The following is a 12,809-nucleotide window of genomic DNA, read 5'->3' on the forward strand; positions in this document are numbered from 1 at the left end:
ACGCTGAGGCCAATCTGGGGCAACCAGAATTACTGAGATCCCCTCGACTTCCACAATGCGAAGAAGACGTGGTAACAGTTTCAGTGGAGGAAAGGCGTAGATCAGCTGGTACTGATCCCACGGAGCCACCAGGGCGTCTGACGCATCTGCCCACAGATCTCTTGTCCTGGGCACGAATCTCGTCACCTTCCGAATGATACGGGAGGCCAGAAGATCCACGTCTGGTGTGCCCCACCACAGGCACAGCAGCCTGAACACCTCCGGATGCAACGCCCATTCTCCTGGGTCCACCATCTGGCGACTTAGATAGTCCGCCTGCCAGTTCTCCACTCCCGGGATGTAAATGGCCGATAGGGCCGGTACATGTTGCTCTGCCCACCGAAGTATGTGAGCGACCTCCCGTGCGGCGGCTGTGCTTCTTGTTCCTCCTTGGTGATTGACGTATACCACCGCAGTGGCGTTGTCTGACTGGATCCTGATTGGAGGCCCTTGCAGTCTCATCGACCAAGTGGAGAGGCATAGCCTGATCGCTCTTAGCTCGAGCAGATTGATCGGCAACCTGGATCCCTCCGTCGACCAGAGGCCCTAAGCAGACTGAACCCCCATCGCTCCACCCCAGCTGGAGAGGCTGGCGTCCATTGTGATCACTGTCCATTTCAGAGGCAGGAACGACTTCCCGGCCTGAAGCACCGGGGACCTCAACCACCAGATCAGAGAATCTCTGATTAACTGGCTCACCTGGATCTGTCGATCCAGGGACAATGGAGATTTGTCCCACTTTGTCAAAATCTCCTTATGCAGAACTCTGGTGTGGAACTGGGCATACAGTACTGCCTCGAAGGAGGCCACCATGAGTCCCAGGACTTGCATGCAGAAGCCAATCGACAACCACTTGCCGTTCATCAGCAGTAGAGATGGCCTTGTGGTTCGCGGCGAACTTTGCTCGTTCACGATTCGTCAAACCGGCGGACTTCTGGCACTGTTCACGGCGGACATATTCGTTTACATTGTGAAGAACTTTGACCCATGACATATCCATCATGGGGTACAGGACAGCCAATTGAGACATTTCAGCACATGGACATACCCCGTACCTTTTAAATAGACCTGATCTGGTGGCCATTTTACATTCTGTCTTTTGTCAGTGTAGGGAAAGGACGCTGTGTGGAGCAGGGACAGTCAGTCTAATCACTAGCTATTACTATTAGGTCTACAAAAGTCCTTTTAAAAGGACTGGTATAGGTGTACAGTATATAGGGTTGTAATACATGCCTAATATACTTTCTTTCAAATATAGAAAGCATATTATAGTGCACTGCATGCAGTGCTGCAGACCGATTCTGCAGCTGTCGTTTCTCAGTGTAGGGACAGTTTGGTTTTTGGAGCAGGGACAGTCTGCTATTCACTAGCTACTAGCTAGCTACTATTAGGTCCACAAAGGTCCTTTTGAGGACTGGTATAGGTGTACTATTTGGTGTGCAGTATATAGGGGTGCAATACACGTATAAAATACTTTCAAATATAGAAAGCATAGTATAGTGGGTTTTCACTGTGCAGCATTTGCGAATATGTAAAAACATGTATCTTCAGCAACCGTGCGTCTCAGCAACCATGCATTTTAGCTAGTTTGCAAGCACCTGCTTTACTGCAGTTGGCCCCATACTAGTCCTGCAGGATTTAGCCAAGCACATATGAACTATACTGGACAACTCCCTAAAATGCACCCATGCTCGTGTTTTTCAATAAGTGTATATTTAAACATGGATTTAAGCAATAAGTTTGCAAGCATGTATACTACGCTGCACCTGCCTACAGAGCAGTCAACACTTTAAAGTGAACTGCTAACCATCCATTAACTTACAGTTGTACAGTCCCCCCGGATAAGCAGTAAATATGCAGCATATAATCATGACTTGTCTGTCACATTCTCCCATAGTAAGTACTCACAGCTTGTTAGTATTCGTGAGCTGCTGCTATGTCTCCAGAGGCCTACTGAACCTGTTGCCACGTGGCATGGCCGTCCTTCCTGCCTATCGAAAAATAGGCCATACTAAGCGAGCCTGGGCCCTCTAGTGGCTAGAGGAGAAACAGCAGGCCAGCAGTAAGAGTACATAGCATGATTTAACAGCACACTGCTCCCACTGGCCACCGGGAGAACAGCAGGAACTCTCTCTGCAGTGTTTTTTTTTTTCAAAAAAAGAGTAACTTCAAATGCATTGGCTGAGCTAATATGCTATATTATCCTTGTATGTACAGTAATTTTAATAAACATTTATACTACTATTACTCAGTGGCTTACTGTAACTACCTCATTTAAATTCCCAGGGAGACTCTCCTTTTTTTGAACTTTGTTATAAAAGACCCTCAGACTGGGTCCCCCCTTAATCTGGGGTCCACTCCCCTGGACCCGTATAGCACCCTGCAGGAAAGCACCTTGGTCAGAACAAACACTGCACAGGTTTCCATTACGCAGAGTCTGACGCCATAAGGCTGCATTACAGGGCAAACCTCTGGGAATCTTCTCTCCCTCCAATGAGGCTTGGGTACCATCCATTTTGGCTGATGGATTTTTTGAATGGATCCGATTGAAGTCCATGATTCTTAATAGAACCATCCAGACCTCCAAGTATGCTCCAAGAGCACACTGCTTTACCATCACATCAATGACCACCACCTTGCAGACACTGGCGAAAAAGAATTAGGTACTTCCTGTATAGGAGGGGTTATATAGAGGGGGGCTTCATGTCTTTTGGGTGTGCCAGTGTCCATTCACCTATAGGTGGCGTATAATCCAGATAGTAATTACTATAGCTGCTCTGTGTCCCGTGATGTATGATAAAGAAAAGTACACTTTGCAAACACCCACAGCTAGCCCAAAACTCCCCCGTATGGTCACCGCACATAGGTGTCCAGCCTCTAGCTAGGCTTATTGTTACAATCACTGGGATACCCCATGATAATAAAGGGGTTTCACTTACGCGTCCAGGCGCAGGGCAGCTTAGAAAATAAGCACCCAAACTTCACCCATCATTGCGGGTTCCTGTCGCTTGAGGATCTTCAAGGACTGGGTAATCTTTTCATGTTTAGGGTCACTTCCCTTGGACCTGTGCAGCACCCTGCAGGAATGCCTTAGCGCTGTGGTGTCCAGGATTCCACTTCGCAGGGTCCAGCGCTCGGAGACCGCATTACAAGAAAAACTTCACAGGATCTTGAGTCTTCCTTGCGAGGCTCGGGTACCATTTATTTAAACACCTAAACCTGTGTCAAATGGATCCAATCAGTCACTTGATTCATTTAAGAATCCTTTGTGGGACTAAAGACCTAGAGCGCTCAAACTGTGCCATCTACCTTGCAGACACTGGTAAAAAACTGAAAAAACTTGCTGTGTGGGAGGGGTTAAATAGGGCATCACCCCTGGTGGAAGACCTTTGGTCTACCAGTGTCCATTCACCTGGGAGATGAAGTATAATCCAACAGGTAATGAATATTAGCCTGACTCTGTGTCCAATGATGTATGAAAAAGAAATTACATTTACTGCCCCCTTACCCCCATGATGAAATGATCCCCTGTATCCCACAGCAACTGGTGAGTGGGAGAGCAGGGGAAGCCAGCAGTGCTGCGGGGGAAAGGGCTGCCCGGGCAGCAGGGGCAATTAGATCCTGGACAGGGAGGGTGATCTGTGCGGTAGGGGTGCAATTATTGGAACCGATCCCTTTGTGTTAGCCGCCCCCCCGCAGCAGCTGAAAGCCAGCGGGATGGAGGGGGAGAAGAAGGTAAGCAGCAGCGCTGTAGAGGAAGGGGGTCTAAAAAGCAGGGGTAAGGGGATTGTGGTAAGCGGTGTTCGGTTCGGGGAGGCATATACTTAAACTGATCCCTCATGGCTCCCCCTGCAACAGCTGGAAGCTGGCAGGAGGGAAAGAAGGAGATGGCTGCTTTTAGCTGCTGCAGGGGGAGCCACAGGAGATCAGTTGTAGTAATTAACCACCCTTCCATGCCCCAGCCCCATGATCACCCCTTCTAGTCAATAATCCCTTTCTTTCTGCTGTCAGCTGCCTTGGTCCCCTTCTTAAACGAATGAGCCCCGAGCCCCGTACAGGAGTGCTGCCTGTACCCTCTTAACAGCTCTGGAAGCTACTACAGTGATAACAGCAATGTTCCAAGTCCTGTGCTGACCACCTTCTGCATATTAACCACTTCCCATCCGGCCAATGCACATATACGGCCGGGTGGGAGCCGTCTACTTCTGATAGGACGTTCAGGAACGTCCTTCAGAAGGAGCGGGATCACGCGCGCGCGATTGGCCCTCCTGATCACATGACGGCCGTGTCTAATTACGGCCGTCATGTGATGTAAACAAACAGCCGGTTGCTAGGCAATCGGCTCCTCCTCTCACACAGAAGTCATCGCTGAGGAGAGGAGAGCAGATCGCTGCAGCCGGCTGATGATCAGTGAGTATGAGCTGTTTTTTTACAGCTTTTTACTCGCTGATAATCAGTCTAGTGTAAACGCACAACACAGTATAAACACAATGTCCCCACATATGTCCCCAAAACACACATGTCCCAAAATAATAAGAACACATGTCCCTAATAATAAAAACATGTCCCCCACATATGTCCCACTAAAATCACATGTCCCAATGATTATCTGCACACATATGTACGTGATTACCTGCACACATATGTACATGATCATTTGCGTACATATGTCCGTGATCACACAAACCAATTATTATACACTTAACGGAATTTTTTTTTACCAAAAACATGTAGCAGAATACATTTTGGCTTAAATTTATGACAAAATTCGATTTTATTGGATTTCTTTTAAAATAGAAAATATTGTTTTTTTTCCAAATTTCTGCTTTTTTTGTGCTTATATCGCAAAAATTAAAAAACGGAGTCGTGAATAAAAACCACCAAAATAAAGCTCTATTTGTGCGAACAAAATGATAAAAATTTCATTGGGGTACAGTGTAGCATGACCGCGCAATTGTCACTGAAAGCGCTAGAGCGATGAAAGCTGAAAATTGGGCTGGGAAGGAAGGGGGCGAAAGTGCCCGGTATTGAAGTGGTTAACAAAAGGGTTCGCTTGGCAGCCCTCAGAGAATGCCAGTTTTTGTTTTTTTTAATGAATACAAAGCCTTCTATGATTGGACAAGGTGGAGAGACAGGGCGGTGACATCTCCACCTCCTCCGTTTAAAGGAGGTCTTCTTTTTTATTCTTTGAAAAAATGCAAGGATAGCGACAGTACTAAACAAGCAACCCTACTATGCAGGTATGAGAGATACTGGATCAATCTACCTAGCCAACACAAATCATACCTAGATTTCAGCTGCAACGGACAACCTGCACACTGTATACAAAATGAAAAGTGACAATAAAACTGTATAGAAGGAAATGTAACTGAATATTTTGTAAACCAACATCTTTTACCCACTGGCATCAGAGACTAGCCATGAAGGATTGCAAAGAATTAATTCTGATTTCCTAAAAAAATGCTCTAGAATTTCTAGCTTTTCCAGTTAGGCCCTTTTTTCCAGGTGTTAAAGTTCTGGATTTTTCTAATAATGCAAAGCCAATATGTCAGAAAATGAATCCCAGAAAAACTGCAGCTGGAAAAGCAAAATGTACAACACTCATTTGCTTGGCATGGATATATTTTGCATTTCTTTATAAATTGGTCAAAATAAAAACAGAACAGTATTCAGCCCAAAAAAATTTAATTCAAATGAAAAAAAATGCAACTTAAAAGGATATGTAAAGGCTCGTGTCATACTTACCTCCTCTAAGCAGTTGGTTTTGCACAGAGTCTATTAAATCAGGACCAGAGACACCGGCTGGAGCTGGTGTGCCTGTCCCGTCACGGGAAAGACCGGGTTCAAGTAAGTAAAAGGGGGGCTCTGGGGGGCAGCTGCATTACAGGAGGTTTTTCACCTTAAAGCAGAGATCCACAATTAACCATGTACAACCGTTTTTTTATTTTAAAAATGAATGATGCTCGGATCAATTAAAAAAAAAAATAATAATAATTTGGCCAGAACTCTGCTTTAATGCATAGAATGCATTAACGTGAAAAACCTTGAGGGTTTCCAACCCCTTTAACCACTTCAGCCCTGGATGATTTTACCCCCTTCCTTACCAGAGCACTTTTTGCGATTCGGCACTGCATCACTTTAACTGACAATTGCGCGGTTGTGCAACATTGATCACCTCTGCGGTTTTTATTTTTTTCTCTATAAACAAAAGAAGTGCGACAATTTTGAAAACAAACAATATTTTTTACTTTTTGCTATAATAAATATCCCATTTAAAAAAAAAAAAAAAATAAATAAAATAAATGTCCCTTAGTTTAGGCCGATGTGTATTCATCTACATATTTTTGGTAAAAAAAATAAAAAAATAAAAAAAAAATCGCAATAAACGTATATTGATTGGTTTGCGCAAAAGCTATAGCATCTACAAAATAGGGGATAGAATTATGGCATTTTTTCTTCTTTTATACTAGTAATGGCGGCGATCTGCGATTTTTATTGTGACGGACATATCGGACACTTTTGACACATTTTTGGGAGCATTCACATAGCGATTGGTGCTATAAAATTGCACTGATTACTGTGTAAATGTGACTGGCAGGGAAGGGGTTAACACCAGGGGGCACTGCAGGGGTTAATTATGTTCCCTGGGAGTGATTCTAACTGTGGGGGGAGGGGACTCACAAGGGGAGGAGACCAATCGGTGTTCCTCTGTACTGGGAACACACCATCGGTCTCCTCTCCTCTGACAGAACGTGGATCTGTGTGTTTACATACACAGATCCACGGCCCTGCTGTGTTCCCGGGCAATCGCGGGTGCTCTGTGGACATCGCGGTCGCTGGGCACGCACATGGGTCCCAAGCGAATCCGCTGGCACACGCGCCCCCTAGACGACCCATCACCCCTACAGTTAGAGCACAGTGAGGGAACACAGTTAACCCCTTGTTCTCCCCCCCTAGTGTTTAACCCCTTCCCTTCCAGTATCATTTACACAGTAATCAGTGTATTGCTATAGCACTGATCACTGTACAAATATCACTGGTCCCAAAATAGGGTCAAAAGTGTGTCAAATGTGTCTACCGCAATGTTGCAGTTATGATAAAAATTGCAGATTACCACCATTCCTAATAAAAAAAATTAAAAATGCCATAAATCTATGCCCTATTTTGTAGACGCTATAACTTTTGCGCAAACCAATACATATACGCCTATTGCGATTTTTTTACCAAAATATTTAGAAGAATACATATTGTCCTAAACTGAGAAAAAAATTATAATATAATTGATGCTTTTTTTGGTTTATAGCGCAAAAAATCAAAACCGCAGAGGTGATCAAATACCACCAAAAGAAAGCTCTATTTGTGGGGAAAAAAGACGTCAATTTTGTTTGGGTGCAACATCGCACAACTGCGCAATTGTCAGTTAAAGTGATGCAGCTCCGTATCACAAAAAATGCTCTGGTCAGGAAGGGGGTAAATCCTTTGAGGGCTGAAGTGGTTAAAATCCACTGTCTCACCCTGCCTGTACATGTTTAGTTGCTCTCTATTTTTTTGGCCGAAAATGTAGATTCTGACCTGTCGACAACCTAAAGATTTACTGCTGCTCAGGGGCTCTGGGCTTCAGCAAAATGGCAGCTTTCAGCAAGAAGAAAAGGGAACAATGCTGGAGGCAATTAAAGAGTAAAGACTCTGAAAAAAAAAAAAAATTACACCCTGAAAGACAAAGGCATAATGAGCTAGTATGCATAGCACACTAGCTCATTATGAATTACTTACCAGAGATCGAAGCCCCCGCATCGGCTCTCGTTCGCCTCCTCTAAGGCTGCCATCTATCCCCGGAGTGATTTCTAGGTATCGCGGTTCCGGCGATGTGATTGACCGGAGCTGCGATGACGTCACTCCCACGCATGCACGCTGGTGCTGCCACTAACGGCATGATCCCCGTTAGAAACGGCGCGCTCAGTGCGCCTGCGCCCAATCTCTACGGCGCATGAGCCTGAGGTCTACGGCGCATGAGCCGTAGACATCGGTGCTGCTATTTCTGGAAATATCTCCTAAACCTTTTAGGTTTGGGAGATATTGCTTGCACCTACAGGTAAGCCTTAATCAAGGCTTACCTGCAGGTTAAAGCAGTTGTAATGGGTTTACAACCACTTTAACAGCACACATTCATTTTGGCAACAATTATTAAATGAGAAGTCCAGCCTGAGATTGTTTGGTTGGGCTTCTCTTATGGGTCACAGGAGTGCTATTCGTTTTGCAGTCTTGTGACCCGTTTTCAGCATAGAGCACCTCTGCTGACATCACTGGAATCAGTCCAGGCACCGCAACATCACGACAGTAAAGTCTGTATCTGCCAGGTACCTGGACTGATGACTGTCTCAGCCTCTCAGTGGGCCGATGATAGCCTGAGTCTGCAGCTCCCCACCCCTTCACAGCTCGGTGCTCCAGTGAGCGCGGGGGAGCATAGCGGAGATCCGCTGACAATCAGCAGCTCTCTGCTCGGGGGGGCTGAAAGAACCAAGGCATCAGAAGTGTCTGATGGCTCGGTCCAATGCTACATCCATCTAGGTAAGTATGATGGGCAAAATGGGGGTATACAAACACTGAGACATGTTTTACCTTAATACAGGGAATGCATTTAGGTAAAACAGGTTTAGCCTTCACCACCAGCTAGAGAGAGATTAGGGATGGTTTGTTTTAAAGCTCTGCTTCTGCTCTTTAGGAATGTGTAAATGGTTTAATGTTCATAGTCTGGGCATATGTGACAAAGATTTTAGAAAATGATATGAGGATTACTGCTAATCTTTAATTTACCTTCTGCTCGTCTAGATGCAGACATGCTTTCTGGCTTCTCCTTAGGTCACCTTCTAGTTTCTGCTCTTCCTTTTGGCTTCGTAATCTTGACCTAACATAAAAAAGTAATCTTTAATAAAGGAAATCTGTGGTCACAACATACATTTTTATTTTTATAAAACCAGCATTGTACAGAGGGAAGACATTGTCCTGATTGAGGTAGGAGGAGGGATTGGAAGGAGGAAACTACCTTAGGCTACTTTTCACACTCAGACTGCCCGATCGTTAGAAAACTAGTGGCGCTTTACCGGCGCTATGCAGGCGGAAAGCGGGTGCACTTTTAACCCCAAAGAAGGTGTTAACAAGGGGTTAAAAGCACCCGTAAAGTATCGCTGAGGAAGCACTTTGCAGGCACTTGGGCAGGGTGGTTTGAGACTGGAGTACACACCACTCCCACACCACCCCAAAGTTGCTGCTTGTGAGACTTTGCAGATCGTCCTGCAAGGGCACTGCCCCAATGTGGAAGCACTCGGCATTCAGAAACCCTCTGCACCTAAGTGATAGCAAGGAGAAAGGGCACCTTGCAAGTGGAGGTCAGAAAAAGGACTATATCTAATGGGTTCAATGGGCAGCTTTTAAGGCTACCAATGCGTTTTTTCCTGCTTTTTGCATTAACGCAGGACTTTTTTTATTTTTTATCATGGGTTCCTAGGGAACCCGTTCCCATTAATGCATTTTAGTGCCTCTGCATTTATGGAAAGGGCTAGGGACTTTATTTTCAGCAGCATGCGGCATTTTGCATGTAATAGACTTCAATGGACCAGCATCCAAAACGCAAGTACCGCTTTTTTACCACGATTTGTGTTTTATTTTTTTGCTTTACACTTACTGTATATAGCCGGTTGCTAAGGCCGCATCCATAAAAGCCAATGAGTCTGAATGTGAAAAAAAACAAAAAAAAAAAAAAAAGAAATCCATACCAGACCCTTATCCAAGCATGCAGCCCAGCAGGTCAGGAAAGAGAGGGGGATGAGGGAGCACCCCTCTCCTGAACTACACCAGGCCGCAGGCTTTCAACATGGGGGGGGGGGGCCCTCTGGGCGGTGGTTGTGGGCGGTCTGCGGGCAGAGGACTTCTCAGAATCTGGAAGCCCCCTTTAACATGGGGACCGCCAGATCCAACCCCCCCCATGTCAATGAGTATGGGGTACATTGTTACCCTACCCATTCACAAAAAAATAAAAGACAACACAAGAGTCTGTTTCTGACAATTCCTTAATTAAAAATTGTGTCTTCATCCTCTGGTGTTTCTTCTACCTCTTTGCTCTCTGGTTGTTTCTTCTCCCTCTCTCTTTCTTCTCGCCCTCCGGTGAGGTCTTCTTCGTGCGTTGCCCGCTAAAAATAAATACATGGTCTTCCTTCGATGCTGGCTGCCTCCATTGTGTCAGCTCCCGCTGTTTGCCATTGATTTTATAACCACAGGGCATGGTCATCCAATGATGTCACCCAGAGACCCTGCCGCTTGTGACGTCTCTTTTTTTTTACATTTTTATTTTTTATTTTGGCCCCGTCTCCTCCGATTCCATATCAGACCCAAAGGGCTTGGTATGGACCCCACGCCATTTTTTTTGCGGGCATTTTTTATTTATTTTTTACATTCAGTTGTAAGCAGGGAACATTCAGCTGATGACTCATCCGTTAAGGACACGTTGGCCAGCTTCCCGGTCGGTCCGCTTTTTAGCAATCGGCTATATACAGTGAATGCGGAAAAAAACTAAAACACACACAAACACACACACACACAAAGCGCAAATTGCAGCCAAAAAAAAACGTTTAAAAAAAAAAAAAAAAATATGCAGAAAGCGTGGCAAAAAGCACTGCAGAAATGCTCAAAAGCAACATGCATAGATGTGAATCGAGCCTAAAAGGGCTGAAAGCTCAAGGTTAAGGTCCTACAGGGGAGGGGTATTTACTAAAACTGGTGCAGCTGTGCATAGTAACTAATAAGCTTCTAGGTTTTCGTGATAAAGCTTAAATGAATAAGCTGAAGTTAGAAGCCGATTGGTTACTATGCACAGATGTACCAGATTCTGTGTGCACCAGTTCTAAAAATTCTCCCCCGTGAAATCAGGAGGGAATTGTATTTAACACCTTGCACAAAGGCCTTAACTAAGGAATGAGAGACCAAAGGTCTCTGAAAAAAATAAAAATAAAAGTAAAGGGTCAAGACATGACACTTCATATTGTTGAAGGCCAGATGCTGGTTCAGACTAGACTGGAAATTACAGGATGCATCTCATGGATTACTTCCTAGGATTGAATTTCTTTCCCTTGTGCCACACAAAGTAAGCTTCCCGGGTACAATCGTAGATTTTGTGAGAAGTTGGCTTCTAAGGCCGCGTACACACGGGCGGACTGTTCGCCCAACCTTGTCCGCTGAACAGTGTTTGGGCGGACAGTCCGCCCGTGTGTGGGCTTTCAGCGGACAGTTTCAGCGGACAGTTGGACGGACAAAGTCTTTCGGAAATTCCGAAAAACTGTCCGCTGAAACTGTGTTTGAGCGAACAGTCCGCCCGTGTGTAGGCTACTTTCGAAATGAGCAAACTGTTCCCGCTCGGAAAGTCCGCCCATTTCGAGCGCGTGTACAGGTAGGCGGGGCCCGCGAAGGAGACGTCGCGGGCTCCGCCGCCTGGAATGGGCTTAAAGGGGAACCCCAACGCCGAAAAAAATCGGCGTGGGGGTTCCCCCAAAGTCCACACCAGACCCTTGTCCGAGCACGCTACCCGGCCGGCCAGGAAAGGGGGGCGAGCGAGCGCGCCCCCCCTCCTGAGCCGTACCAGGCCGCGTGCCCTCAACATGGGGGGTGCCTTGGGGAAGGGGGGGCCGCGCGGCCCCCCCACCCCAAAGCACCTTGTCCCCATGTTGATGAGGACAAGGGCCTCTTCCCGACAACCCTGGCCGTTGGTTGTCGGGGTCTGCGGGCGGGGGGCTTATCGGAATCCGGGAGCCCCCTTTAAGAAGGGGGCCCCCGGATACCGGCCCCCCACCCTATGTGAATGAGTATGGGGTACAATGTACCCCTACCCATTCACCTGTGAAATAAAGTACAAAAAAAAACACAACACAGGGAAAAAATATTTTATTGCACAGCTCCGGGGGTCTTCCGTCTTCGGGGGTCTTCTCGCCGGACTCCTCCGCTATCTGTGTGTAGCTCTTTTACTAGCGGAGGAGTCCGGCTTTCTTCCTCCCCGCCGCCGGCCTCTTCTCCCGACTTCGGTTCTGCCGGGCCACCGCGCCTTCTTGTAGCTCTTTTACAGGCGGTGGCCCGGTCTTCTGTCGCCGCTGCCGCCGCCGCCGCCGCCTTCCGTTCTTGTTCTTCTTCTTGTTCTTCTTCTTGTTCTTCTTCTTCTCCTATAGATGTTGACTCGACGAGCTCTCTGGCCGGAATCCCAGAGCCGCGCTGTGCGGTCACTTATATAGTGACAATGGGGCGGTGTCACATGGTATATGTCACATGGGTTGGTCACATGGTGACCCCGCCCCCTTACGATGTCATAGTCCCCATGTGACATCAACCCATGTGACCAACCCATGTGACATATACCATGTGACACCGCCCCATTGTCACTATATAAGTGACCGCACAGCGCGGCTCTGGCATTCCGGCCGGAGAGCTCGTCGAGTCAACATCTATAGGAGAAGAAGAAGAACAAGAAGAAGAACAAGAACGGAAGGCGGCGGCGGCGGCGGCGGCGGCGGCGACGACAGCGGCGACAGAAGACCGGGCCACCGCCTGTAAAAGAGCTACAAGAAGGCGTGGTGGCCCGGCAGAAGAACCGAAGGCGGCGACAGAAGAACGGAAGGCAGCGGCGACAGAAGACCGGGCCACCGCCTGTAAAAGAGCTAGAAGAAGGCGCGGTGGCCCGGCAGAAGAACCGAAGAGGGGGACAAGACCCCCGAAGTCGGGAGAAGAGGCCG

General features: G+C 46.9%; 1 protein-coding gene across 1 annotated transcript in view; it reads right to left on the reverse strand.

Moving 5' to 3' along the window:
• GPATCH11 (G-patch domain containing 11) overlaps window positions 1-12,809 on the reverse strand; it is a 163,752-nt gene that overhangs the window by 57,211 nt on the left and 93,732 nt on the right. Inside the window, exon 5 of the mRNA XM_077486444.1 lies at window positions 8,854-8,944. Coding sequence (XP_077342570.1) covers window positions 8,854-8,944 — 91 coding nt within the window. The remainder of the gene's footprint in view (window positions 1-8,853; window positions 8,945-12,809) is intronic.

The sequence above is a fragment of the Lithobates pipiens genome, unplaced genomic scaffold (assembly GCF_037356315.1).
Source record: "Lithobates pipiens isolate NorthernLeopardFrog02 unplaced genomic scaffold, aLitPip1_a1.2 Scaffold_18, whole genome shotgun sequence".
NCBI lineage: Eukaryota > Metazoa > Chordata > Amphibia > Anura > Ranidae > Lithobates > Lithobates pipiens.